The sequence below is a fragment of the Ceratotherium simum genome, chromosome 29 (genome assembly GCF_057802395.1).
Source record: "Ceratotherium simum simum isolate JZ-2026a chromosome 29, ASM5780239v1, whole genome shotgun sequence".
Classification (NCBI taxonomy): domain Eukaryota; kingdom Metazoa; phylum Chordata; class Mammalia; order Perissodactyla; family Rhinocerotidae; genus Ceratotherium; species Ceratotherium simum.
In genome coordinates this window covers 8,807,176-8,835,031 of record NC_141928.1, presented here as the reverse complement: position 1 = coordinate 8,835,031, position 27,856 = coordinate 8,807,176, and the positions used below count along the sequence as shown (strand labels likewise).

Below are 27,856 nucleotides of genomic sequence, written 5' to 3'. Positions count from 1 at the left end.
AAACTGGTGACCACAGTCAAGTTGCAACCCCGGGTGTTCAAGTCACTGAGTATGCCACTTCTCTGCTATCAAGGGGCTTGTTCAAGCGATTTATCTTCACGATCTGAGCGGCCTGACCCTGTCACTCCAGAGCCAAAATATCATGCTTTTTGTTAAGCCATATTTTAAAACTACACCAAATCCTGGAACAAAACTGTAAGAAACCCTTTCCAGAGCCGAAAGCAAGGAGTAGATCAAGGTTGGGGTAGACTGTAACAGTGGCCTCCATGCGCTGCGCCTCCTCCCCTTTGCTCCGGGCTGCCCGTGACTTGTTTTGACTGATGGAATGTGGCAGGACTGAGCAGTGCAGACCCAAGCCTAGACCTCAATAGGCCCAGCCACTCCTGCTCTCACACCTTTGCGACTCTTAGATGCCGTCTCAACAAGCTGGGCTAGTCTGCTTGATGACGAGAGGCAGTCCCTCCATTGCGCCAGCCAACAGCTAGCTAGACCAGGCATGTGAGTGACCAGCTGGCCCCCAGCTGACGGCGGGACTCATGGTGAGCCCAACCTAGACCAGACAAGCTGGGCCCATACAGAAGAACCCCCCAGTGAGTCATGAACTCAACAAATGGTTGTTGTCTTAAGCCACTACGTTTTAGGGTGGTTTGTTATGCACCATAAGTAACTGGTTCAAGATTTTAATTTGCAGCTCCCTCCCAAATCAAACATTCTACCTTCCAGCTTTTGAGTGTGTGACATGCTTATCAACCTGATGTGTGACAGAGCAGAGGCCATTTAAGTCAGGAACTTCATCGTCGTCAGGGCCATGTTTGATCTGAACATCAAGAACTATCAGGGCCGGCCCCCCTGGCATAATGGTTAAGTTTGGTGCACTCCACTTCGGTGGCCCGGGTTCACAGGTTTGGATCCCAGGTGCAGACCTACACCACTTGTCGGCCATGCTGAGGCAGCGACCCACGTACAAAGCAGAGGAAGATTGGCACAGATGTTAGCTCAGGGTGAATCTTCCTCACCAAAAACAAAACAAAACAAAAGAACTATCTGACACGTGGTCAAATGTTCCAATTCTGTAGGACCAAAGAATAAAACAAAACGAAATGACCTGACCTGCGACTCAAGTCGTTGACCAGGATGCATACCTGCCCTGGGTGAATGGTTGTGAATAATACCTTCCCCCTGGGTGATGGGAAACTATTCTAACTCAGTTTTATGTCTATTTTTTTAATATGTGTGTAGGGTCAGGGTGGTGGTTTCTTGGGCTCTGACCCTCTCTAATATTCCCACGTCACTTATTTCCACTTGAGGGAAGGAGGGGTCTCCCCAGAGCCCAAAAGAGTGCCTGGAGAGCCTGGTGTCCTGGGCTCTGAGACGCCACGCCTGGGACACCCAGGCCTAGGGCCGCTGAGGTGCTGTGGCCTTGGTGGGGGGAGGCTGGTGTCTGATGCCCAGCCTTGCCAAGAGGAGGGCAGGGTCGCTTTAAGCCCTGCCTCCCTCCCTCCGTTTGTTGCTATGTATGGGACCAACTTCCTTAGCAACCACCTGGCCTCTTAAAGGGGCCCTGGAGCAGTGGTTGCCACCAGCATGGCTCCCAAAAAGAAGGCAAGCAAGGGGGCCAAGGAGCTCGAGGTCAAGAAGAAAGGGAGCAAGAAGGATCCCGGCATGGCCAAGAAGCCCATGGAAATGCCTGTGGGCGAGGAGATCCGGGAGTTCTACCATATCCAGATCCGAGACCTGGAGGACAGGCTGGCCCGGTGGGTGGGCTGGCGGGGAGGCTGGGCCTGGTGGGTCAGAAGCCCTGCTCAGCGCTGGCCACTGTACAGGCTCGGCCAGGGAGTCCCAGGCCTGTGTTCTGGCAGCCCCGGGGATTCCAGACCCCACCCCTACCCCCAGCCTCAGTTTCCTCATAGGTAACATTGGAAGCCTTCACAATTTAGAGAAAATGGATTTCCCCATCCCATCTCAGCTCCCAGAGTCCTGGGGTCCCAGTGCTAACTGGCGACCCCACCCCAGGCAAGCACCACCTCCCCCCTGCCTCACTCCTGCCCCATGGGATCATGTGCTTTATAAAAGGGCAGAGTTCAAACAGGGTGATGAATTGGAAACAGTGGCCCCTTGGCAGGTGAGTGGACACGTGTCCCTCCTTCCACTCGCCCCACCCTGGACCATAGTGCCCGGGCCATGACTCCCTGCGCTGTGTTACCCAGCTGCTGACCCCAGTGGTTTCTCCTCGCTGGGCCTCAGTTTCCCCAAATGTAAATAAGGAGGGTTATCTCCTCACGACGGTGTGACCTGGGTGGCGGTGTGTGGAGGGGGGATTCTCTAACTTCCGAGACATGTTCACTTGCCCAATTTTAAAACTAATTTCCTCCCAGTTATGATGCACTAGCCCAGTCTCAGGGTGAACCTTAAAAAGACAAATCTCTTTGGTGATGAGTAGCCAGCCATTCTTGCCCAGATGATGCAAATACAGCTAACGTGGAGTCCTTTGTGTGTGCCAGGCAGGTCCTCTGCTGGTGCTCACTGCATCCTCGAAACAGTCCCATGAGAGAGGTCCTGACGCATACCCATTACATAGGTGGGGGACTGAGGCTCAGGGAGGGGAAATCACCCCCAGGAGAAGGAAGTGCCAGGAAGGGAGCCCTGGCCCCGCTGACTTCCCTATGCCAGGCTGCTTCCTCGGTCCACAATGCAGGTCAGTCAGCTCTGCGCCCTGCAGTGCCCTGTATGGCAGCCATTCAAAAGATGTTGGTTGAGTCAGTTATGAAGTAAAACATCTTTCCAAATAACTTCTATCAATTATCCCATTGGAAACCAGTAAATCAATTATGTGACACTCTTAAAACTTCACAAGCTGCCCTCAAGCTGAGACATCAGATGGAGTATACTTGGGAAAAATGCATTTGGGAGACAGTTATTGGGTGCTTACTATTTGCCAAGACCTGAGAATATAGAGGTGGAGGAGGTTAGAGGTCTGCCAAGTGGAGAAGACAGACATGACATCAGGTCTCGACCGCCCAGTGGGACAGGGACCAACCTACAGAAGGACACCAAAGAGTGGGTCACCAATGTGGCTTAGGGACAAGAAGACTCCACCAAGGAGGCAACACTCAATGGGCTGGGTAAGGAAGACAGCAGGTGCAAAGGCTTGGGATTGTGAAGCGCGGACATGTTAGGGAGGGTGCAGAGCTGGCTGAAGACAGTAAGCATTATGGTTAAGAACCTCGACTTTGAGGTCAGACTGACTTGCATTCAAATTCTGGTTTTGCCTCTTACTAACTAGGAAGTTTCTTCATCCCTCTGAGCCTCCGTTTCCTCATCTGTAAAATGGGTATAATCATCATAGGACCCACTTCCTTATGGGTTGTTGTGAAGATTCAACAAATACACACTGAGTACCTACTGTGTGCCAGGTACCGTCCTAGGTGTTGGGGACACAGCTGTGAACATAACACAAAGGGCTGTGCCCTTATGGAGCTTACATTCTAGTGACATAATGAACGTAAAGCTGAGCACAGGTGTCGGCTGTGGTCGTGAGCACAGATCAGGGGGCACAGAGGGAGATGAAGCTGGATTCCCACCCACCGTGAGGAACCTCGAATGCCCCTCTAGGGGAGGGTCCAGGGAAGCGGGCCCAGATGCACGGAGGCCTGGCTTGCCCAGCCCCCTGGACCTCTGCCCGGCCCCCGCCTCAGGTACCAGCGGAAGTGGGATGAGCTGGCCACGCAGGAGAAGCTGTTCCGCCAGGAGTTTGAGCAGCTGGCCAACAACAAGAAGGAGATCGTGGCCTTCCTCAAGCGCACGCTCAACCAGCGGGTAGACGAGATCGCCGACCTCAATGAGCAGCTCCAGAGCCTGCAGGTGGCCAAGGAGATGGAGAAGGATGCCTTCGAGGCACAGCTCGCCCAGGTGCGCCACGAATTCCAGGAGACCAAAGACCAGCTCACCGCGGAGAACATCATCCTTGGTGAGGGGGGGACCGGCAGGCGAGCTTGGGGGTACACGCCACGGGGGCAGGAATCCAAGGTTCTGGCTCTTTGGGCTCCAATCCTAGCTCTACCATCTTTGTGGCCTCAGGCAAGCACTTCTCTCTGACCCTGTTTTCTCCCCTGGGAAATGGGGATACTGCGTCTACCTTGAATAACAACAGCTATGTGCTGCTTCCCACACATTATCGTCCATAGTTGTCCCAGCAATCCTACATCTGTAGGTGAGGAAGCACCTCAAGAAGGTGAAGTGTCTCACCTGAGGTCACCCAGCTGGCAAGAGTTGTTTTGAGTCTTAATGACAGCACGAATGCCCGGCCTAGAGGTGTTCAAAGTCAGTGGCTGTTGTCACTGGCACTTTCATGAGAGGGGAGAGTGTCGAGGCAGGCTTCTCAGAGGAGATGGAACCTGAACGAGGCTTCTTAAGATTAGTGGAGGAGAAGAGAGAGAACATTCCAGACTAAGGCCATGAAGGTGGGCAGGACTGGGCATGGCATGTGTAGGGACGGGGGTCCAGCCCTACGGGAAGCATAGGGAGGGCGAGAGGGCGTGGAGGAAGTGGGAGAGAGGGGCACGGCTCAAGGCCCTCGCTGCCCCCGCCGGCCCTGCCCTCCGGAGGCGGCCCCTCACAGGCTGTGCCCTGCGGTGGGGCAGGGGGCAAGCTGGCAGCTCTGGAGGAGTTCCGGCTGCAGAAGGAGGAGCTGACGGAGAAGTTCGTGTCGCTGGAGGACCAGCTGCGGAAGCAGGAGAGCGAATACAAGGACTACGTGTACAACCTGGAGAAGAAGTCGGTGCTAGACAAGGACAGGTGGGCAGGCCGGGCGCCGGGGCCTCTGGAGCCTCCGTCAGCCGGGCCAAGCAGGACCCAGTCGTCAGGCCTCTGCTCGCCTCGGCTTCTAGTTGGGGGGACTGCACCAGCTCATTGACTCCCCAGCCTGCTGCTCCTCAGGATCCCAGCTGATTTATGGAGGGTGGGAGAAAATAAACTCCCCAGCTCCAGTCCTCACCCCTGAAGTTCCTCTTGACATTTCTTGTGACAAATTATATTTATTTCATAGGTAATAATACATTGATATGGTTCAAAATTCCAAAGGTACAAACAGTTTATAGTAAAAAGCTTCCTGCTTGTAGGCCCGCCCATCCTGGGGGGATAGAGCATAGAGGTGGCCCTAGGTCCTCTGGGGACCCCCACATAGGAGCGGGGTGCCTGAGGCCGGCACCCACTCTGCCCGACACGCCCCCACTCCCCCCGATCCTGACTAGACTGAAGAAGGAGATCATCCAGCGCGTGAACCTCGTGGCCTCCGAGTTCCGCAAGGTGGCCACCAGCCAGATGTGGGACACGACGAAGCGGGCCATCACAGAGAACAGCGCTGTGACCCTGCAGCTGTCCAAGATCTCCCAGCAAGGCTTGCAGCTGCTGCAAGAGAACGAGCAGCTCAAGGGCACCCAGGACAAGCTGTGCAAACAGCTGGCGCTGCTGGAGAACACCCAGAAGCTCATGGCCAGGCACAGCAGAGGCCGCCAGAAGGTGCACCCACCAGGCCCTCATCTCGGGGCGTTTGGCACGTAAAGCCGGAGGGGCCTAGGGGCCCTGCCTGCAGGGCAAACACAGCCCGGAGGGGTGGGCCCCGGGCTGGAGCTGAGTCACCAGGGGGGCAGGAGGGAGGGGATGGGGCCTTCCTCGTGGGGGCTCCAGGGTGCTGGGCCCAGCTCTGGTTTTCCTTTATTTGGTTTAAAGCCCCTATAACTTTTTGAAGTAGAACACCCCCCAGGGGAGCTGGGGGCTCTGCCCAGCTGTTATCCAGAGACGTGGCCTCTCTGTACAATGGGGTGAGTCCGGCGCTGGGGGAGCGGGCTGGCTGAGGGCCCGCGGTGGGCCCAGGGCATGGCCACCTGCCCGCACCTGCAGATCATCCTCCTGCTGACCGAGAAGTGCCGTGAGCAGCAGCAGGGCACGGCCGAGGCTGAGCAGCTGCGCCTCCGGCTGAGCCAACAGGAGCAGAGCCTCACCCAGCTGCAGAAGGACAACCAGGCCCTGAGGTGTGGCCTGCAGAGGGGCAAGTGGTGGGAGCAGGCGGGGGGCCAAGCCTGAGGCCATTCCTTTTTGGCCTCATGACACGGCCCAGTGACTTCCCCACTCTAGAGGGCCTGGAGGCTTTGTCTGACTGACAGGCTGAGGGCTGCTGTGGGCTGGAGAGAAATGGCTGGGACCATCACTCTAGAGTGGGGAGGTGGCTGACTCGTCCCGGTCCCGGGCCCAGGAGCCAGAGAGACCAGCTGACCCTACAGCTGGAGCGGCAGCAGGCCGAGGCACGGAGGCTACAGCAGGAGCTGACCGAAGAGCAGAAGGTTCGGGCAAGTCTGCACACAGCCCTGGCCCAGGCCGCCTCCTTCCTACAGAACATTCTGCAGGTGAACAGAAAGTGGGTGAAAAGAGGGGGCGGGGGGAGTGTGCTAAGGACAGGAACTGCTCAGAGATAAACGGGCCACCTGGAGAAGGCCAGGCCAGGGCCAGAGGCCCCATCTTGCCCCTGAAAGACTCCTGGCAAGTCTGTCCTTTTCTGATTCTGCACTTCAAAGATCACTTCAAGGTCTCAAAGGAACTGGAGTCCTCTGAGGCCTCGGGCCTCAGTCTTCCCATTTGGAAAATGGGTATCCCACTGCAGCAGGGAACACTTCGAGAAAACAGGCACTGGGGTTGAGTCTCCCAGAGGTGGGTTTTGGGGCCACAATGGGCCTGATTCCCACGGGCCTACCCTGCCCCTACCGGCAGATGCAGCCAGACGAGGAGGATGGCGACTCTGACGTAGTATTCCAGCTGCAGCAGAAGGAGATGCTACAGCATTTGCTGGCCATGCTCAGCTCAGCCGTGGTCCTGAGCCCCCAGAAGGCTGTGTGTCCCCGCCAGGACAGCCAGCCCCATGGCCCACCCAAAAAGAGGTGAATGAGTGGCCCTGTGTGACCTCAGAGGGGGCAGCTATGGGATTTGTCCAAGGGCTGTCCTCAGGTGACCCTGGGCCAGAAATCTGGCTCCTCCCCACAGCCAGTCCAAAACTCAGCCACCCAAGATGGGGACTCCGCTGCAGCAGCTGTCCGGCATCACACCCTACCAGCCGGGGGACCTGGGCCTGGTGCCTCGACAGCTCCACATCCCACCCAACCCTGAGGACCTCAGGCTGCTCTCGCACACCACCCGTGTGGGAAACTTCCAGGCGCACAGCAGCCCTCAGGTGAGAGTGCCAGGGGCCCCAGTAACAGCAAGATGGCGGCCAGCCCTGGGCACAGATCATGGCTCTGTCAGCTGTGTGGCCTTGGGGATGTGGCTGGGCCTCTCCAAGCCTCCATTTCCCCATCTGTAAAATGGGCCCAAAAAAGGTGTGGCAAGGCCTCAGTGAGCTAAGGGAAGCCCACACATCCCCTGGGAGCGGGGCTTGCTGGACCCTATTGGCTCCTCCTCCACAGGGAGGAGAAGGGTGGGAACCCCCAGAGGAGGCCTCAGCTTTCAAGCCGGCATCTTTAATCTTACAGATCCACACCTCTGGTTCTCAAAAAAAGTTCAAAAAGTTTAGTCTTCCCAAAGTTTCCCTACCTTCCAAGTAAGCCACAGAGAGAAGACCAGCCCCCATCCCAGAAATGGACCATTCTGGCCACAGTCCCTCCTTTAATCCGTAGGCGGCCTGGAGCAGCCCAGAGAAGAGTTATATAAAAAGTGGATACCACAGGTTGGCGTGGACCTCTGTGGATGTGGCTGGGTGTGGGCACAGCAGGCAGGCAGGCAGCTGTGTCCACTGGTGTCAGGGGCCCGACGAGGGCCCCCGGCTGCGCTCCCGGATGTGGTCCAGGAGCAGGTCGGTGGCGCGCTCCAGCAATGGAGGCAGCAGCTCCTGCTCAGCGGGCGAGAAGCAGCCCAGCACGTGGGCCTGCACTGCGTCCGGGTGCATCGGGCGCCCGATGCCCACCCTTAGCCGCGGCATTGCCTGTGGAGGAGCCAGAGGGGCCCAGGGAACGTTGGTGACGAGTGTCGGGGGTCCCACGCTGGCCCCCCCGACCCAGTGCAGGACAGAGGGGCAGACTCACGTTGGAGTTGAGGCAGCTAATGCAGGAACGGACTCCATTGTGGCCCCTTCAAGGGATATGGGAGGAGCAGTTAGTGCTTCCCTGGGGCAGCACCCTTCACCACTCCCAGCCCAGGCCAGGGTCAGAGCACCCCATCGCACCCTTACCCCACACCAACTGGGAGGCCAGCTTCCCTATCCCACCCTGCCCGGCTTAGGGCCTCACCTGGCGCTGCCCCCCAGCTTCAGAGCCAGTTTCCCCAGGGGCTTGTCCAGCTCATCATGCACCAGGTAGACCTCCTCGGCAGTCAGCCCGAACAGCTCCGCTTGGCACAGGGAAACGGTGGCCCTGGTTACTGGCGATCTGCCCAGAAGGGGTTGTCCCGGCTCACAGCTCCCATAAGGGGAGGCCGCAATTAACCCCGCTTCATATATAAAGAAACTGTGGCTCCCACAAGTACCCAAGGCCATGCAGCCATTGGAGCTCAACAGGCACCTGGAGGTGAACCGGTCTGCCGCAGCCCAGAATGCCCTCTCTGGCCCCTGCGCCCTCCCAGCCGGCCCACCCCTGGTGCCCTCAACTCACCGGCCCGGGCCACGCTGCGCCCGTTGGCGTTCATGAGCCGCCGCGGCCGGAGCAGGACCAGCTGGGCATCCCCCAGCGAGGCCAGGGCGAGGTCGGCGGCGCAGCGCCGGTCGCGCGCCCAGCTCTCCTCCACACCCAGCCGCCGCGCCAGCTGCCCCAGCACAGCCATGCCCACGCTGTGCCGCGTGCGGGGCATTCCAGGGTTCCCCAGGCCGGCCACCTGCGGGCGGCACCAGGGAGACTGAGGCCCGACAACTCTCGCCACCCTCTATCTCGCAGCGCCCCTGGGACCCAAAGCAGAGTAAGGGAAACGGAAAGCAGGGCCGGAGTGGGTAAGGGGCGCCAAGAGGGGAACCAGAGACCCCGGGGACTCCAGAAGGCTGAGGGGACACTGGCGCCCCGATGCAGGAGCGGAGTTCCTGGAAGTTTGGAGCCCCTCGGAGTACTGGGACCCATTTCTAGATAAGAAAACTGAGACAAGGAATTTGGGGGACAGCCCTGGAGAGAATAGCAAAACTAAAGCCAAGGCCCGGGAGCCCCTACATCACCGCCCCCACTCCACTCACCAGCCACCGCTTCCCCGGGGGCCGGGGTTCCAAAACGCACCGGCTCATGGCCCGACTCAGCCGCAGGCCCGCGCGCAAGAGGCCGGGCGGCGGCATGCTGCCCCCATTCACCACCCGCATCCCGCCCCCTGACGTCACCTAGCCCTCGGCCAATCGCGGTCGCCTCCTGGCTAGTGGCGGCGGCCAGCGTCCAATCCGGGATTGGCCGCGGGGCCGCCATGCTTCTGAGGGGCGGAAGTGGAGGGCGGCGGCCGCGTCTGGGCTCCGCCGTGCATACCGCGGCGCGGCGTCCCCGTGTCCCCGTGGGGGTTGTTGTGGGCCTCGCGGAGCCCTAGCTTGACCTCCCAATGGGGAGGAGGGAGCCTTGTTCTGGCCCCCGCTGTGGCCCCGCCTTGCTGCGGAAGCCTGGCAAGTTCTCTCACCGCTGTGGCCTCAGCCTCCACAACTAATAGTTTGCTAACCCTTTTCCGGCTCAAACAGCCCTTGGAGCGCGGGGGCGTGGCCAGAGGGGCGGAGCCTGTGGGCGTCCTGGAGATGGTGCCTAGCAACATGAGAGGTGGGGACCGCGAGGAAGCCGGCTCAGGCCCCGAGATTCTCCTGGAAGGGGCCTCATGACAGACTCCAGCGAGGTGCGGGAGAAAGCTAAAGGGTCGAGGGAGAAGAGACCAAGGCTGGGTTCGCAGGAAAGGTGTTAAGTACGATAGATAGAGACAGGATCAGTGGTGCAATTCAGGAAAGTCTCAGGCCGCTGTGCAGAGAACAGAGGGCTTGGGACGTGGCGGGGGGGGGGGGGGTTCGGAGGAGTGGCCAGAGCTGGCGTCTAGGTAGAGATGGCATTGGCGCAGACGAGAGGATGAGAGAAGAGGAGGGATCTAAGGGCTCATTAGGAAGAGGGACAGACAGGACTTGAGGACTAATGGGACATAGGTCTCTGGCTTGGATTGCTGGCAGAGAAGGTGGACTCACGGAGGTGGGAAAGCCTGGGGTAGAAGTCAGGTGAGGTGCTCAGTCTGACCTGCTGGGAGTGAGGGTCCCAGTGGACATGCAAGGTGCTGCAGGACCCCCGGGGCCTGTGGCTTGGGGCAGGGCCTGATCTGGAGACATTAGTGTCAGGAGCTGGAGGTGGGAGCTGAAGGGGACCAGGAGGAGAGCAGAGGGCAGTGTGAGTGTGAGAGCCCTGACCTCTGACCTTGACCATAGAGGAGAGAGAGAGGAAGGACTGGAGAGAGAGAGGTTGGAACATCACTAAAGTGTTCGGGGCTGGGAGTGCCACCAGACCCCAGTTCACACCTCCTACCAGGCCTCATTTCCACTCTCCTCCACCTGAGGAGAGTGTGTAAGTGGAGAAGGGGTCGTCTCTGAGGCCTGCTCCAGCTTGCTGTGCCTTCGTTCTAGGATGCTCTGGAGCTTGACCAGGCTTCCTCCCAGCACATCCCAAAGCCGTGGGTGTTTCCAGTCCCAAAGGGGATCCTACAGCGCATCTTTGGGACCAGCCAGGTGTTCCAGAACTTTGATGATATAAAACCAAAGGTCACGGGGTTAACAGTGCCCCTCAAAGTCAGGGAACAGTGAGTGACTCCCTTGCCCTGGGGTCCCAGGTTCCTACATGCACAGCCATTGACATGCTGTACAGTCTTGGGCCAGTTACTCTCTCTCCCTGGGCTTCAGTGAACTCGACTATCTAATAGAGCTCTTCTACCTCAGCTGATAAAAGGCTGCCGGCCTGATGAGCTCCAAGAATGGCAGCCTCCTCTCCCTGGGTCTCTGTCTACCCCTCTGTCTCTCCCTGCAAGTCCCCCTCTTCCCAACCCACTCCTGCAGCCCCAGCTGTGTGCCCTAGGCTAGTCCAAAGTCAGGGCCAGCCCCTCTGCCTGTGCCCACTGCCCCTGCAGCTACCATCAAGGCCAGAAATGCTTGGAGCAAGAAGACTGGGAGGCGGCCGTGCTATTCTTCTCCCGAGCCCTCCACCTGGACCCCCAGCTGGTGAGGGGGAGGGCCTGGGGGGCATGGGCAGTTGCTGGCACAACCTCCCCCTCACTGTCACATCTGGCGGGTCCCTCCTCTTAGGGGCACCAAGTCCCCGCTGGTAACTGAGCATCAAGCCTCAGGGCAGATTGGGGCGAGCGGTCAGCAGCCTGGGTCCCCTCTCCCCCAGGTAGACTTCTACGCCCTAAGAGCCGAGGCCTACATCCAGCTCTGTGACTTCTCCTCCGCCATCCAGAACCTGCGGAGGGCCTGCTCCTTCCAGCTGGAGAACACCCACTACCTGGAGCGGTTCTGCTTCGTGCTTTACCTGCAGGTGCCGGGGCTGCCCCAGGCCCGCGCAAGGCACCCGCCTCACACCCGGACCTGCTGCCTCTCCCTCCAGCTCTGAGGGCTTTCCTTGCTCCTGGGACCAGCTCGGACTCCCTGGGGACCTCCTCGTCCCTGTATCTGTGTCCCCACCTGCTGCCTCTCTCATGACCTCTCCCACCTCCCCAGCGGGTTTACCCTCAGGGCTGGGTAAAGTTTTGCAGCTTTGTCCAATAGAACTTTCTGCAGGAATGACAATGATCTACTCTGCACTGTCCAGTCTGGTAGCCACTAGCCACATGGAAGTGCTGAGCCTTTGAAAGGTGGCAAGTGTGACTGAGGAACTAATTTTTAAATTTTAATTAATTTAAATTTGGATAGCCACATGCAGCTGGGGGCTATCCTATTGGCGAGCACAGGTCTAGAGCGTAGAGGCTCTAAGCACTAAAAAGGTAATAGTACCCCCATCTGCAATTCAAAATAAAAACAATATTAAACCATAAAATGCCAACAAAGTCCCAGATTTTCTGTTTCTCTCTGTTCTTATGTCTCTATTGCTGTCTATCTCTCGCCACCTGTATATTTCTTGCTGTCTCTCTCTAGCTACAGAGAGAGCTGTCTCTCTCCATTTCTGTGTCTCTGTCTCTTCAAGTCTCTCCCAGATCTAACAGGCTTTGTCTCTATCTTTTGTCTCTCTCCCCTTCTGCCCCAATGTTGCCCCCCTCCAATTGATGGGTGCTGCTGGGCTGGGGTCACAAGCAGAAGTGACTGCCCCTGTGTCCCCAGGGCCAGTGCCTATTTGAGCAATGCGCCTTCCTGGACGCCCTGACCATCTTCTCGCAAGCCTCTGAGCTCCAGCCTGAGAAAGCCTGCTTCCGTTACCGGTGGTGAGCTCCCGGCCATGTCCTCGCGGGCCCTCGTTCTCCCAGCAGCCCCTCCTGTCCCTCTCACCCAGTAGACAGAGCACCTTTGCCCTCCACCCTCAGCATGGCCTGTCTCCTGGCCCTCAAGCGGCATGCCGACTGCCTCTCACTCGTCACCAAGGAAGTGAAGTGTGGCACGACCAATGCCGATGTCTACATCCTCCGGGCCAGGCTCTACAACTTCTTCCAGAAGGTAGCGCAGGGAGGGCAGGGCAGGGGGTGGCCCTCCCCCAAGCCTGGGTGCCCCCAGCGTGCCCGAGATTACAGGAGGCGGCTAGGCTGTCAGTCAGCCCAGAGCCGCATCCCCACAGTGCTGTGGGGGCCCTGTCCTCTCTGCGCAGAGACCCCGACTGGCGCTGACCACTCAGCTGCCCACTTGGGTATTTGTTCCCTCATCACTCAGTCCTGGCTCTGTGCCAGGCCGGCGCTGGCCCCCATAAACCACAAGGTGAGAGACCTATGCTGTCCCTGCCCTCACAGAACTCACAGCCCAGGGCCGACGTCCCTAAGCAGATAATGACACACAGAATGATTTCACGAGTGTATGAAGCACCATCAGGGGCAGCCAGGATCCATTAGATAAGGTGGTCCTTCCTCCCCCTCTTCCTCCTCCCTCCCTTTCTTTCCTTATTTGCCTCAGTGAGCATTTACTAAGCACCCCCAGCTGGAGCACCCCCTGGGCTGGGCATGGGGACAGACAGTACAGGGGCAAGGGAGACATGAAGTCACAAGGGATGGGGGGAGTGGCGCTGGGCAGGGAGGAGGGGACTGCAGGTATGTGAGGGTGTCGGGCAGGGTCTTGTAAACCCAGGAGGACCCTGACTTCTTCCCTGGGGCAGCAGGAGCCTCAAAAGTTGTTCCCCGTGGCAGTGGGCTTTAGAAATATCCTTCTGGCTGCCAGGGGGAGTGTCGGAGGGGTCAAGTCTGGAGGCCGGGAGCCTGGGAAGGACGCCAGGTGCCATCCAGTATGTGAGGAGGGGGCGCGGGGAGGACAGCCATGAGGGCGGTCAGAAGGGGGCAGTTCCACAGTCCTTTGGAAGTTAGGACCAGAGACTGAATGGAGGCAGGCGTGAGGGAAAGGAAAGGATCCAGAACAATGCCCGGTGTTCCAGCTGGCCCGGTGCGTGGGAGCTGGGACACTCAGGATGGGGAGGAATGGGGCGGGTGGGACTGGGCGGGGTTCACCCCAGCTTACCAGGTGTGGCGTCCTGGGCATGCTGGGGGCTGGGCTTCTGTGCCCACAAGTGAGTCAGTGGGAGAGCCTCCTTCAAATGTAGGAGACTAGTAATTATCAATAATTATCGTTAACTCTCTGGATTTTAGCCGCTCCCACCACCCCAGCCCCCACAATGCACAGGCACGTTCTCAGCACTTTACTCATGTTTCTCTCCAAGGCTTGCAGTGACCCTTTGAGGCAGATACAATCCATTGTCCTCTTTTCACAGATGAGGAAACAGGTCCAGGGGGACTGGGTGACTTGCCCAAGGTCACACAGCCAGTTCTCAGAGGTGCTGCCCTTGAACCCAACTCTACCTGCTCCAAAACCCACCCCTAGCCTCTGCTGTCTTCCCCTACCCAAACTCCACTCATACCTGGTGCCCACACTGTTTGCCCCACTCACTCTCCAACCAATTACCCTACAGGACACAGGGTGCTTGCTAAAACTGTTGACTGACTGACGGACCTGCTCACCCAGTGGAAGGTATTTGCCTGGGGATGTTTTCTGTTCATCCCCAGGCCTGAATCTGTTCTTGGTCAGAGATGTCTTGGGCTTAAGGTCAAGGGAGTGGGGGAGGGTATGCAGGCAAGGATAGGGAGGACTTGACCATCATGATCAGGAGGCCACGCCCTCCTCCACCTCGCAAAAGTCCTCCAAAGAGGCAGCATCTGTAACCCCATTCTACAGCAGAAACTACAGGGGTTGACCTGGCTCACCTGAGGTTACATCTGGAAAGGGATGACATCAGCAGGGATGGGGCCTGGGAGGAGATTTTCCCATAATGCTCCTTGCCTCCTTCAAGAGGGAGAAAAGGTGGAACAGCAATGCAGGATCTCTGAGGATGGGTGGCATTATGCTGGCCTACCCAGAGAAAGGCTCCCACAGGCCTGGAGGTGTGCCTCCCCCCATGGGACAGGACAGGGCTCAGCTTGGCCTGTGCCCCTGATGCCACCCTCGGCCCCCTGCAGCCCAGCCTCTGCTATCAAGACCTGCACAGTGCCTTGCTACTGGATCCCAAGCACTCACAGGCCAAGGTGCTGCTCAAGACGTTGGTGGGCCAGGCCCAGAAGGCATGCCAAGATGCCGGGATCCTAGCCGTGCAGGGCAAGCTGCAGCATGCGCTGCAGCACATCAACTGTGCCATCGAGAACAACCCTCTGGACCCCAGCCTCTTCCTCTTCCGGTACCGGGTGGGGAGGTGCCAGTCTTGGGTCCTGCTGTGGTCCTCCTGTGTTGGTCTCAGGAGAGCCCTTGACCCTCCCCAGGCCTCAGTTTCCCCATCTAGCCTCTAATACTCTTTCCCTATTCCCCACTGGCATCAAGGCATCATGGGAGGTGGTCTCCGCTACTGCTCCTGAAGGAGGGGCAGGCAGCAGCCTCAGTTAACCTGGGAATCCTGGCCCCCCAGGCCTGCTGAGCAGTTCACGCTGGGAGGGTCAGCCCAGCTCAGTGGACAAGGCTTTGGTTTGAATCTGGCCCCCCACAAGGACTCACACGGGGCCGTTTAACTTCCTTGAGCGTGGGTTTTCACATACAAACAGTGGGGGTGAAACGTCTATCCCATATACAAAAAGGCCTCAGCATAGAGGCTGGCACGCACCTGGCTCCCAAAAAGAGAGAGGGAAGCTATTTTTGAGAAAAGTAAAATTACCAGTGACTAGCAGATTATCCGGGTGGCAATCCAGGGCCAGCCCCACAGCCCAAACCACCTCCACGGGGCAGGAGGCCCAGAGTGCAGCAGCTTGCGCGGCACCCCCAGGGTGTTTGGCGCTCATGTCCCTCCCCCACAGGGGCACCTTGTACCGACGGCTCCGGGAGTTTGATGCCGCCGTGGAGGACATCCTGAAGGCGCTGGACATGATGACGGAGAGCCAGGAGGCCTTGGTGCAGCAGGCGCAGCGCCAGCTGCTACTGGCCTACAACGACTTCGCCGTGCACTGCTACACGCAGGGCGCCTACCAGGAGGGCGTGCTGCTGCTCAACAAGGCCCTCAAGGGCGAGCAGCAGGAGAAGGGTCTCTACATCAACCGCGGCGGTGAGTGAGCTGAGGCCTGGGCTGGGCACCTGAGGCCCCTGAGAGAGGGAGCCAGGGAGGAGGGACACCTTGGGGAAAGGTTGCCTTCGACAAACTGGCTACAGTCTCTTCAAAATGCTCAGAATCAGGCAGCTCGGAAAAGGTGCCCCAAGGCACTGAAAACCTCTGCATCCGCCCGCGATCGCCCCAGGCGTCAGCCGGCCGTTTCAGGCCCCGTCCCCCGGGGGGTAGGGCAGGCTGGTCTGGGGCTCCTGGGCACCGGGGTTGGGGGCCCACTCAGCCCCCGCCCCGGGTCCCGGGATCCCAGATTGCTTCTTCCAGCTGGGCAACCTGACCTTTGCTGAGGCGGACTACCAGCAGGCGCTGGCGCTGAGCCCGCAGGACGAGGGCGCCAACCTGCGCATGGGCCTGCTGCAGGAGAAGATGGGCTTCTGCGAGCAGAGGAGCAGGTGCACCGGGCCGTGGGCGGGGCCGGGGCCGGGGCCGGGGCGGGGCTGTGGGCGGGGCAGGGCCCGTGGGCGGGGCCGGGCCGGACCAGGGCGGGGCTGTGGGCGGGGCCGGGGAGGGCTCGGACCTGGCCTGAAGCCGCCGGTTGGGACACCCCCTGGTCAAGACGCCTCTGCTCTCCCAGTTATGTCTCCTAAATACCGATGTTATTTTCCAAGTTTTCGTTAAAAATCCTTTTTTTCCTGAATATTGTCATGGTGATTGCTCTTTTTATAAAAAACTTCAGTGTTCAGTAATATATATGTCAGAACATGGAAGTTCCTTGTAATATCTACCTCCTAGCGCCTGCCTCTGCCCCACATAAGTTTGGTAAAGATTCCTCCAGATAGCTTTCTATGCATATATTCACAATTATTATCATTTTACAGAAGTGAGAGCATGCTAAACTGTGTTTTGACTTGTTTTTTTCCTCCTGTGGCATTCCAAACAGGACTACCTCATTCTCTTTTGTTGTTTGCATAGTATTCCATTCTGTGGAGGTACCACAATGAATTTCTTTAGACAATCCTTTGCTGATGAATATTCGGACACTTTTCAGTTTTTATTATAAAGGATGCTGTATGAGCACCCAGGGCATATGTTTTTATGCATTCATACTAGTAATGCTGTAGTTAGACTGCTGGAAGTTAAATTGTTGGGTTAAAAAGTGTGGAAATTTGGGGCCAACCCCATGGCCTAGTTTAAGTTCGGCGCACTCCACTTGGGTGGCCCAGGATCACGGGTTCAGATCCCAGGTGTGGACCTACACCACTCATTAGCCACGCTGTGGCAGCAACCCACATATAAAATAGAGGAAGATTAGCATAGATGTTAGCTCAGGGCTGATCTTCTCACCAAAAAAAAAAAAGTTAAATTTTCACACTTTTTTTTTTTGCTGAGGAAGATCAGCCCTGAGCAAACATCTTTGCCAATCTTTCTCTTTTTGCTGAGGAAGACCGGCCCTGGACAAACATCTGTGCCCATCTTCCTCTACTTTATACGTGGGACGCCTGCCACAGCATGGCTGGATAAGTGGTGTGTAGGTCCACACCCAGGATCTGAACCTGGGAACCTCGGGTTGCTGAAGCGGAGCGCACAAACCCAACCACTGTGCCACCGGGCCGGCCCTGAAAATTTAACATTTTAAGAGATAATATCTAATTGTTCTCCAAAAACAGTGAACCAGTATAAACCTCCCCCAGGAAAGGAGAGTCTTGGTTTTCCCGAACCTCCCTAGTGGGGGTGTTAAGACTGTTTTCCACTCTGCTAACCTAGTAGGCAAGCAATGCTCTCTCACAGTGGATTGACTTTGCATGTTTAAATTGCTAGTGCAGTCCAGCATCTTTTGTGTGTTCATCTGCTCAAATTTTTTGCCCATTTTATATTAAATTGCTCATTAAAAAAAATTTTTTTTGTGATCAGAGTTCTTTGTAGGCTAAGATAATTAGTTTATCATCTGCCTTATGTGGCAAAATATATTGTCCCTATTTATTGATTTACTTCGTGGTGTTTTTGCTACTCAGTAACTTGGGATTTAATCATAGTCAAATTAATTTTTTCATTTTTTGCTGCTGGGTTTGTGACATTCTCAGAAAGGCCCTCCCTACTCCAAGATCATAAAAATATTCACTTTATGTTGGGGTGTTTTTGTTTGTTTTTTTTTGTGAGGAAGATCAGCCCTGAGCTAACAACCATGCCAATCCTCCTCTTTTTGCTGAGGAAGACTGGCCCTGGGCTAACATCTGTGCCTATCTTCCTCCGCTTTATATGGGACACCAGCACAGCATAGCCTGACAAGCAGTGCATCGGTGTGCGCCCGGGATCCAAACCCGGGCTGCCAGCAGCGGAGCGTGTGCATTTAACCACGGGGGCCGGCCCCTATGTTGGGGTTTTATACTAGCATTTAAGTGTTGGGTCCAGCAAGAGAGTAGATGGTAGAAGGAGAGCAGAGGGGCATGTGGGGGGCGAGCAGAGACCAGCTTGGTTTTCCCCAAACTCCCCAGTGGGGCCCAGATGCCGCCATCTCCCCCGGTGGCCCGGCTCATGGCAGCCTGTGGCCCGCTGTGTCCTGCAGGCAGTTCCGTAAGGCAGAGAACCACTTCTCAATGGCCATCCAGCACAACCCGCGGAGGGCCCAGTACTACCTGCACCGCGCCAGGAGCCGGCAGCTCCTGCAGAACGTTTTTGGGGCCCGCCAGGATGTTGCCACTGTCCTGATCCTCAACCCCAAGCAACCGAAGGTGGGTCCCTGCTGGGCCAGGAGGGCGGGCTCCAGAGTCAAGACACCTGGCCACCTAAAGATACTCCCCGGCCCTAAAAGAAAGCTAGTTCCCTAACAGTGATGAGAGCTGCCGGCGCAGAAACATTTACAATATGCCAGGCACTGTTCTAACCACTTCAGTTCGTGTCACTCTGGCTAACCCTCTTCAGTGCCCTACGAGACAGGTAATGTTATTATCATCCCCCAATTTACAGATGAAGAAGGTAAGGCTCAGAAGTCAGCTTTCTTGCCCTAGGTCACACAGCGTAGAGGTCAGACCCTCATGTGGCTGGCTCTAGAACCTGTGGTAGACTCACCATCAGTGCTCCCTCTCCAAATAGTTCCTTTCTCATGGTCTCTTGATAGTTCTGGGGCAAAAGTGCCTGGCCCTTTAAAGACAGCAATCTGTAAACCCTTCCCTCTTCAGCCGTGGGAAGGGATCTGCGAGGCCAGGGCAGCACACACCGTCTGCCCCCTGCCCTGGCCCACGCCTGGCTCTGGTCACCCCCTTTCCTGGCAGCTGCTCTCGCTGATGACCAACCTCTTCCCGGACATGTCAGTGGAGGAGGTGCTTGGCAGCCAGGTGGCCCAGCTGGCCAGGTTGCAGCTGGACCGGATGATTCGGAGCAGCCCGCAGGCCAGCATCCCTCAGGGCATCATGGGGTAAGCTTCCTGAGCAGGAGCCGCAGGCCAGGAGTGGGGAATGGCTAGGGCTCAAGGCTCCTCTGGCCCCAGCTGCCTCCTTAGGCCACTGTCCAGTCCCCTGGGATGGTGGGGTGAGTCAGGGAGACTTACCCAGCACTCTGGGGCCGTGCTTGGCAGGCAGCTCGGGGAGCGGGAACTAGAGCGCCAGAAGTCCCGGGCCCTGCAGCTCTCGTGGAAGGTGGAGGAGCCTTTGTTTGAGACCTCCAAAGAGCTGGAGGCCACTCCCCAGACCCTGTGGGCAGAGCCAGAGGAAGATGCCAAGGCCCTCAAGGAGGAGAAGGAAAAAAAGGTGAGTGGGCCACACCCCGGGGCCTGGGGCCTGGGGCCTGGGGCCCTTGAGGTCCAGGGCCGAGTGCACCCCGAGGCAGGCCTGAGGGATGTAGGCTGGCTAGGGGCTGGCTTCCAGGCCTGGCTCTGCCCCCGCTCAGCTGGGTGACAAGGTGACAGGCTGGGACCTCTTGCTTTGAGATGCGGGTGGTATTAGTAAGGGATGCCCCTGTGGGAGGGCAAATGAGGATGTGGGCCCCTCGCAGAGAGGGGCCTTCCCACACTCACCTTCATAAATTCTCCTGTGTGCACTGGCCACTTGTGCCAGAATTTTCTTAATTCTTAAATTCATTTCTAAAAACTTTTTATTGAATGTAACCTAAATATAGAAAAGTACACAAATCATAACTGATAAATTTTCACCAACTGAATCCACCCATGACACCATTATCCGGCTCAAGAAAGAACACAGTCCCACCTCCCCAGAAGCCCCTTCGTGCCCCCTTCTAGGCCCCTCCCTCAGCCCAGCGCACCCCACAAGGCCTCCTGATTCCTGGCACCGTAAGTGAGTGTGCCTGCTCGTCACATCTGTGGACAAATATGGTGTGCCCTCTCGTCTCTGGCGTCTTTCATGAGCGTGACGTTTGTGAGATGCGTCCAGGTTGACTGCTTGTTCTCGCTGCTGTGGAGATTCCATCCTGGAACGTCCCGCCATTTATTTATCCACTCTACTGCCGCGGGACGGCAAGCAAAGCTGCCTTCAGAGGAAACTACGCAGTTGAAGTAAATGGAACACCAGCATCCCTTACATAAATGGAAAAGGCTAGCTCTACATTTTTCTAGCTCACGTTAGCATACAGAAACACCAAACTTCAGTCTGTAAAACGTCAGCCCCCTGAAGTCATCGTGGGCCCCCGCCCGCAAGGAGATGGTGAGCTGGCGCCTGTGCATTAGCGCTCTGTAGCTCTGCACACACCCCCTCGCTTCTGCACGTTCCCCACTGCCCACAGGCATGAACCCCACTGCCCGCAGGCGTGAATGGGCCAGAGGAGACCAGCAGCCCGCAGCCTGGCTGTGGAGTCCCGCAGACCTGGAGTCAAGCCTCGCTTTTCTCCTTCTTAGCTGCCTGGGCAGGCTGCTTAGGCACTGGGAGCCTTGGTCTCCTGGTCCGTGAAATGGTCATAGCAGTAGTTCCCTCACTGAGGGAGGTGAGGCTGAAATGGGGTAAGGCGTGTGAAGCAGGGAGGAGCTCCTCGGTTCCTCACTAGCCATTCCCCAGGGTATAGCACTTTACAGTTTACAGAAGCTTGTCCCTCCCTTGAAGTAATTTGCATTTCGCAGATGGGGAGCTGAGATCCACGCAGACTCTTGAACGCTGCCTCTCTCACAGCGCTGTGCCTGCCCCCTTCCTGTCCAGTCTTAGCCTCTCCATGTCCCCACCCAGCCCTAGGTGGCCTAGGACCTTTGAGGAGCTCTAAACTGCTGGTCTTCCAGAGCTGCGGCCACTGGCCCAGGGCCTCCCGCAGCCTGCGACTGCCCAGCCTGTCTCCTGCCCTAGGAGGAGCAGCCGGAGCCCGCTCCTAGCAAGGTGAGGTCCGTGTCCGAGAGCTACCTTGACCAGACCTCGTCAGGCTCCACCTTGGGCTGTAAGTCCCCCATGCTTCTGCCTGGCCTGAGTGAGCCAAGGCAGCAGAGCGGGCAAAGGTCAGGGGCCAGAGACTCCCTGGTCTGGGTGTGAATTTGGCCTCTGCTGCTTATAGCCACGTGACTGTGAAGTGGTAGTAATAATCTGGACTTCGCAGGGGCGTGGTGAGCCCTCAGTGGGACGCTGCCCAGCACAGAGCCTGGGGCGCCAGCTCTCACTACGAGGACCTTCACAGCTGCCGCCTGCTCACCCTCATTCCCCTCGCAGGCCCGTCCCTTTTCTCTCTGCCCCCTTGGCCTCTCCCAGAAATAAGCCCACAAACCCTGGGCATGTCTAGGGGCTTTTACCCTCAATTCTGCCAGCCACCAGTGTGAAAAACCCAGGAATGCCTGGAACAGAGTCCCAAGGGCAGCTGTGAGCAGTCCAGGGTAGGGATGAAAATAGCAGTGGCCAGCCCCCTTCCTGCCACTCAGGGCAACTCAACAAATGCATCAAGTGGCCCAGGGCTGGGCCTGTGCCAGACGCTGGCTACAGGCATGAATGGCACAGTCCTTGCCCTGGGGAGCTCTGAGTCCTGGAGGGAGGAAGGCACGCAGGTAGACAATCAAATCAGGGTAATCAGGGTAGTGTAGACATACTACATGGGAGGGGAGGGGAGTCCAGAGGGCTGTGGGTGCATTTAGCCCCCTGTCAGGGAGGGCTTCCAGGAAGCGTAGGGGTAGCCAAGTGTGGGAGGGGTGGGGCGGGGGGAACTGCTGCAGGCTCTTGGTTGTGGCTGGAACGCAGAGGGCAAGGGGCAGCCAGCAGAGTGGAGGCCAGGGCTGGGCGGGTAGGGCCCTCGGTGTCTCACCCTGATCTTACAGCCCTGGCCCACCTGTGGGGCTCGGGTTGCTGAGGAAGGCTGGGCTGGCGTGATCTGGCAGGCCTTCCCCTTGGCCATGCAAGGCCTCTGGGATATAGGCAAGGGTGAGGGCTGGAAGCCTCCTTTTCCTGGAGTTGTCTGGGGAAGGCAGCCTGATGGGTGCTCTTGGCACACCCTTGCCAGTCAGGACCACGTCCATCTCAGAGACAGAGACATCTGCCATCAGCCAGGAGTACAGGAGCACCTCGGCCACTGCTGTGACATTCTCTGACTCCTCACTGCTGAAGACTCAATCCTCAGACTTGGGGAACAACAGGGAAGACCTAAGCCTGAACCATAGCCCCAGAAAAACCAAGGCTGCCCGGGGTCAAAGCCAGAGGCCCAGCACGACGGAGACCATGCAAGGCCAGAGCCAGAGGCCCAGTAAGACACAGGCCATGCAGAGCCAGAGCCAGAGGCCCAGCAAGACGGAAGCCATGCAGAGCCAGAGCCAGAGGCCCAGCAAGACACAGGCCATGCAGAGCCAGAGCCAGAGGCCCAGCAAGACAGGGGCCATGCAGAGCCAGAGCCAGAGGCCCAGAAAGACACAGGCCATGCAGAGCCAGAGCCAGAGGCCCAGCAAGACACAGGCCATGCAGAGCCAGAGGCCCAGCAAGATGGAGGCTGCCCGGGGCCAGAGCCAGAGGCCCAGCAAGATGGAGGCCGCCCAGGGACAGAGCAAGAGGCCCAGCAAGACAGAGGCTGCCCGGGACCAGAGCCAGAGGCCCAGCACGACAGAGGCTGCCCGGGGCCAGAGCCAGAGCCCCAGCAAGATGGAGGCCGCCCAGGGCCAGAGCCAGAGGCCCAACAAGACAGAGGCTGCCCAGGGCCAGAGCCGGAGGCCCAGCAAGACCAAGGCCACCCAAGGCCCAAGGCAGAGGCTCAGAAAGGCCAAGTTTGCCCATGGCCACAGCTGGGGACCCAGCAAGGCTGTTGCCACCCAGGGCCGGAGCTGGGGACTGATCCGAAGCTCCAGCAAGACCAAGACTTTCGATGACCCAAGTTGGAGCCCCAGCAACACTGAGGCCACCCAGGGCCAGTGCCAGAGGCCCATCAAGACTGAGGCTGCCCAAGGCTGGAGCCAGAGCACAAGCCCAGGTTCCAGCAAGACCCAGACCATGTAGGGCCTGGGCCAAGACCCCCGTCCTGGCAGTCACGCTGCTCTCTGAAGGGGCCACTCAGCCCCACCTCCACCTTCTTGCTGGAGATGGGAGAGAGTCCACCCTCACACACACTGGCACTCAGCGAAGCTGCCTCCCTCGGGAGCGATTAGAAACTGCAGCCAACATTCCTCTGGTCCCGTGGCTAAGTTTATTGTATTTGTTTTCTTCTTTTACAAAATTAAAAACTTTAAAAACCAGGCCCAAGTGACAGCTTGAGTCCCTCTGTTCATGGAGACTGAGAAGTTTCAGCCTGGCTTTAGGATACTGGGACAAAAGGTGTGGGATGGAGGGTTGGGGGTGTGGTGCCAGAGCAAGGGGCCAAGGGTAACAGACCGAGGAGAGAGGGAGCAGCCACGAGCCACAGTCCCTGAGTTACAATTCACATTTTAAGAAGGCTCAGGCTGGAGGCAAGGTCAAGGCTCATTGAGGTTCTGGGGTGACCAGTGGTTTCCCTGGGGAAGAAAGCAAAGGCCAAGATGCCCTCAGACCAGTTAAGAGGCCAGGGCCTGCCTGGCCCTCTGTCCCACGGGCTAGCCAACAGCCCTCATCCTCCTCACTCTGTGTTCTGGGTCCCACTCTCCAGGAGGCTCAGGACAAGGGTCGCTCTGGCAGAAGCCCCAGGCCTTTCCTGCACGGCCTGGCCAGGTGGAGGAGGGCAAGGATGCCACCTGGAGAGTCAGAGGAAGAAGGCGATTCGGGAAGCCACAGTCTTGCAGCCATTGGAGGAAAAGAGCTGCTCGTCCTCAGGGAAGAAGGTGGTGCCGTCCAGCACAGCCTGGACGACATCATCCCTTGGCTCCAGGCCCAGGTGGGCCAGCTCGTTGAGCACGCAGTGCCGCACGTGGTGCCGCTGAAGCGGCAGGAAGGGCACCAACACGTCCAGGAGATGCTCTTCTATGATGCCCGAGCGCCAGAAGCCATCTGCAGGAAGGGGTGATGGGGAAAGGTGTCCGGGCTTCACCGGGATGAGCGGGGCCTCCCGCCCCCAAAGGGCAGTGCAGGTGCTGGTCTGGTCTTAATCCACTCAGCCACCTTCTGGCTGCTGGGCTCAGGGAGGTGGTATGACAGCCAGGATCGCCAAACCTGGGCTGGGAGGTCCGGGTTCAGCGGGCAGAGCATCAGACCCGGGAGAACCCGGCCCTCCCCAGGGAGCCGGGCCCACCGGATCTGGGTGTGAAGCCCCAGCCTGCGGCAGCCATCCCAGCCAAACTCACGGTGCGGGTTGTCCAGCATAGCCCGGGAGATGACCGGCTCCAGCTCCTGCAGGCGGATCTCCTCGCGGTCCCGGCGGCTGCGCCACGCCTCCAGTGCCACCTGGTTGATCTGCTCGCCACCAGTGTTGCTAAAACCATGGGAGATGTGGGCTGAGACTCAGACAGTGGCGGGGGAATTTGGCCCTAGTTTCCCACATGCTACCTAACATGACCTGAGCTTGTGGCCCCAGCTCAGGGCCGGCAGGAGCCAAACCCACTGGAAACACTCCACAGGAACCATGTCCCCTCTCCAGAGCTTGCATCCACAGCCATGACCCCTGGAAATTCACCTCTGGGTGCCATGTACTTTACAGTTTACAAAACACTTTGGGGTCCCTTAACTCACTTTCCCTCACCCAGTCTCTGGGAGGACAGTGGGGCATTAACATTGGCCCTGCTGTGCAGAAGAGGAAAGGGGAGCTCAGAGAGGTGAAGTGATTTGCCTGAGGAAACACAGCTAGGACTCTTAAAGGTGGGATTAGAATGCTAGTCCTGTTTTTCCCAGGCCTGTGTCCTCCTGGCCACAAAGGAGGGAAAACTCTTGATCTAGCGGAGATTCCACAAAGAAATGGTGAGGATCAAAAAGACTGAGCCCAGGGGCCGGCCCGGTGGCTTGCCAAGCCATGCTGTGGCAGCATCCCATATAAAGTAGAGGAAGATGGGCACGGATGTTAGCCCAGGGCCAGTCTTCCTCAACAAAAGGAGGAGGACTGGCAACAGATGTTAGCTCAGGGCTAATCTTCCTCACACACACAAAAAAGACTGAGCCCAGAACGGGCTTTGAGAATGTCAAAGGGAAGTCAACCACATTGAATGACAGCGTCACCAGAGAGAGTGTGAGGGGCTCTGAGAAAGCCTGACTGGGCCCAGGGTGAACAGTCCGCAGGCCAAGACGGGACAGCGGAGACTCTGACAAGTGTTCCTGCACTGTCCAGTTGCAAAGCCAGGCCCCACCTGATGAAGATGAAGATGGCCTTGCGATAGTTGGTCCCATACACAACCCAGGAAGGGCCCAGGAAAGGTCGCAGGACCTCCATCAGGCCTGGGGCCAGCTTGTCCATCTCGTCGAAGAGGAAGAGGGAGCGGCCGCAGGCAGTGAGGTTCCCCTGGACCCAGCTCTTCAGATCCTTCTGCAGGAGAGAGGCGGGAGTTCGAGGGGCCTGGAGCTACTCCCTCAGCCCTAGACGTCTTCCCAAGGCAAGAACTCATTCCCTTCCCAGGAAGATATGGTCTCCCAGAGAGCACCAATCCCTTAATGGGACTGATGGTGAAACAGTGGCCCTGAGGGGGGCAGAGACTTGTCCAAGCTCGCACAGCAAGTCAGCAGGAGAACGGGGACGCAAACCCAGGCCTTGCACCTGCCTGTTCTGGCCTCCTTCCCTGACCCCTTAAAAGGGGTCGGCTCCTTCCTGCTCCCTGAACCTTTCCAACAGTGCTGACAGCTGAAACAGATCAGCCTGGAAAGTCTCTTGCAATCAACAACAACAGTAGAAAGAGCTAATATTTACTGAGTGCTTACTCTGAGCCTCAGATTGGGGCTAGTGCTTCATAGAGAGAAGATAATGCAGACTGTCCGGCACAAGTAGGTGCTCAATAAAGAACACCTGCAATTACATAATCCCATGTCCCTCACACAACCCTGGTAGGTAGGTACCATTACTGCCCCCAGTAACTAAAGCGAGAACTCCCTGCCAGGTAGAATGGCACCCTCCCAAGCTCTGTTCAGGATGGGTCCTGAGGGCTAAAGCACCAACTGTCTGTGTGGCCTGGAGAAAGTGACTCCCCCCTCTGGGCTCAGGACTCACTCCCTAGGGTCTTGCACCCCACAGTGGGCAGGCAAACAGTGGTCCAGGATGCAACTAGCCTACCTTGTAGCGCTCTATGTGGCTGGGGTGGGGGAAGTGGATGACAGGGGAAAAGTGGTGCACATGGGGGCTGCGGAGGCCCCCCTGGAAGAGGTAGTGCGCCAGCAGGGAGCTGACATAAGACTTGCCGGTGCCTGTCCAGCCATGCAGGGAGAGGACCAGCGGCTTGGTGGGAGCCGGGTCCTGCACGAAGGCCTTCAGCGCCTTCACCACCAGCGCCCTGGCCAAGTGCTGGCCTGCCAGGTGCTGGGCCAGGTCACACTCCAGACCTAGGGCCACAAGAAGGACAGTGTCAGAGCTGAGGACACACCCCCACCAGGGAAAAAGTTAAAGGGGGAAGTCATGTCTGGAACCTAGGCTAGGGATCCCCAGGTTCCGGGGCATTTTACAAGCTATCTGTGGAAAGGGAGTGGGGCCCTTGGGGTCTCCAGCAGCAGGAGCCACCCTCAGGCCTGACTCAGCTCGGCAGCGCCCCCACCAGACGGCCCTCTAGATTGTGCTCAGCCCTAAAAGGGTGCGAGCTGTCAACAGGGTCTGCCCTAGACCCCTGCCCATCCCCAAGGCAGGCTTCTCCTCAGCCAGCCAGTCCGCAGTGGAGGCCTAAACCTACCCCCTAGGCCCTGCTCTCGAAGGCTCTCTCCATCCTGGCAGGGCTCTGCCTGGATCCCAAACCCTCGCCCCAAGTCCCATGCCGCAGGCCCTCAGGGTCCCTCAACGCCGGTCCCGCTCCAGCGCTGGCCGTCCGGAAGTCTGGGGGTCCTGCCCCTCGGTTCTACCCTCCAGGTCCGGCCCCGGCACAACCCCGGAGTCCGAGGGCTCCCAAGTCCGCGGCCCCTCCGCTCCGGGCCCCCGCGGCTCCTCACCCTGGAAGTCGGGCCGGAAGTCACATTCGCAGAAGGCGCCGAAGTTGCAGCTCAGGGAAGTCAGGTCCCAGGCGGCGGCCGCGGCCGAGACCAGCCCGAGCAGCCCGAGGAGCGAGCCCCAGGGCCAGCAGCCGCCCCTCGCAGCCGCCATCCGCCTGAGGCCCGAGCTCGGCCTGCGGCCGCCAATCGCCTCTCCCAAGAACTACAACTCCCGGCGTGCATCGCTCCGCGGCCGCCGCCGCCGGTGGCCTACAACTCCCGGTTCCCCTCTCGCGGTTCTCAAAGGCCCGCCCCGTCGTTACCCAGTATGACCAAAGGTGGCCTCCAGGGGGAGCCCGCGAACCGTCCAATCCAAGACGGCGGGCCGCGTTTCCATGGCCACGGTAACTAGGGGACCATCATAGCAGCTCCGAAAGAATAATGAAGAAAGGATTATGACCACAAAGGACGACGTAACAATTGTAGCAAAACCTTGTGCGGCACCTTGCACCTTGCAAAGTGCCTTTTGCCTGCTCTTTTTTCTTTTATATGATAAACGAGTGCTCACTAATAGCTTCTGGTGAGCACCTACTGTGTGCCATTGGTGTTAGGTGCCTTATATATCTTATAATAGCAGTACCTGTCATACAGAGAAATGATGGTATTTCAATGAGGTACAGGCACATAAAAGTGGCTCAGAAAGTAATCAACAAATGATCATGGACAATCCATTATGTATGAAACAGAGTTGTCCTTACCTAGCAGCTACTATGCGCTAAGTTCTTTAACATCAATCCTAAGGGA

The 27,856-nt window shown here is 58.0% G+C and overlaps 4 protein-coding genes across 8 annotated transcripts; 2 read left to right on the top strand and 2 right to left on the bottom strand.

The window, feature by feature from the left end:
- Nucleotides 1-1,445: 1,445 nt before the first annotated feature.
- Nucleotides 1,446-7,589, top strand: CFAP157 (cilia and flagella associated protein 157). Its single transcript, XM_087419034.1, has 9 exons — nucleotides 1,446-1,754; nucleotides 3,696-3,967; nucleotides 4,641-4,794; nucleotides 5,250-5,517; nucleotides 5,899-6,029; nucleotides 6,251-6,401; nucleotides 6,763-6,929; nucleotides 7,033-7,219; nucleotides 7,518-7,589. Exons 1-9 carry the CDS (start codon nucleotides 1,585-1,587, stop codon nucleotides 7,587-7,589), a joined length of 1,572 nt encoding a protein of 523 aa, XP_087275160.1. The 5' UTR covers nucleotides 1,446-1,584.
- A 165-nt stretch (nucleotides 7,590-7,754) lies between these two features.
- Nucleotides 7,755-9,431, bottom strand: PTRH1 (peptidyl-tRNA hydrolase 1 homolog). Of its 2 annotated transcripts, none has more exons than XM_087419032.1 (5): nucleotides 9,197-9,431; nucleotides 8,631-8,850; nucleotides 8,271-8,408; nucleotides 8,067-8,112; nucleotides 7,755-7,966 (listed from the first exon to the last, which is right to left on the bottom strand). In XM_087419032.1, the coding sequence occupies exons 1-5, from the start codon at nucleotides 9,414-9,416 to the stop codon at nucleotides 7,784-7,786; spliced, it is 807 nt and encodes a 268-aa protein (XP_087275158.1). In that variant the 5' UTR covers nucleotides 9,417-9,431; the 3' UTR covers nucleotides 7,755-7,783. The 2 variants fall into 2 exon arrangements, with proteins under 2 accessions (XP_087275158.1, XP_004423546.2); XM_004423489.3 differs by having other exon boundaries at nucleotides 8,271-8,370; nucleotides 9,197-9,330.
- TTC16 (tetratricopeptide repeat domain 16) lies at nucleotides 9,415-23,286 on the top strand. The gene is made up of 14 exons (XM_087419033.1): nucleotides 9,415-9,498; nucleotides 10,592-10,764; nucleotides 11,089-11,179; nucleotides 11,352-11,495; nucleotides 12,275-12,375; nucleotides 12,475-12,604; nucleotides 14,599-14,813; nucleotides 15,421-15,665; nucleotides 15,973-16,114; nucleotides 18,226-18,391; nucleotides 18,932-19,074; nucleotides 19,234-19,405; nucleotides 20,951-21,029; nucleotides 22,074-23,286. The coding sequence occupies exons 1-14, from the start codon at nucleotides 9,415-9,417 to the stop codon at nucleotides 23,051-23,053; spliced, it is 2,865 nt and encodes a 954-aa protein (XP_087275159.1). The 3' UTR covers nucleotides 23,054-23,286.
- Nucleotides 23,218-27,276, bottom strand: TOR2A (torsin family 2 member A). Of its 4 annotated transcripts, none has more exons than XM_004423487.3 (5): nucleotides 27,074-27,269; nucleotides 26,214-26,479; nucleotides 25,300-25,475; nucleotides 24,307-24,434; nucleotides 23,218-24,013 (listed from the first exon to the last, which is right to left on the bottom strand). In XM_004423487.3, exons 1-5 carry the CDS (start codon nucleotides 27,222-27,224, stop codon nucleotides 23,769-23,771), a joined length of 966 nt encoding a protein of 321 aa, XP_004423544.1. In that variant the 5' UTR covers nucleotides 27,225-27,269; the 3' UTR covers nucleotides 23,218-23,768. The 4 variants fall into 4 exon arrangements, with proteins under 4 accessions (XP_004423544.1, XP_087275156.1, XP_004423545.1 ...); XM_087419030.1 differs by having other exon boundaries at nucleotides 26,339-26,479; nucleotides 27,074-27,219; XM_004423488.3 differs by lacking the exon at nucleotides 24,307-24,434 and having other exon boundaries at nucleotides 27,074-27,276.
- Nucleotides 27,277-27,856: the final 580 nt, after the last annotated feature.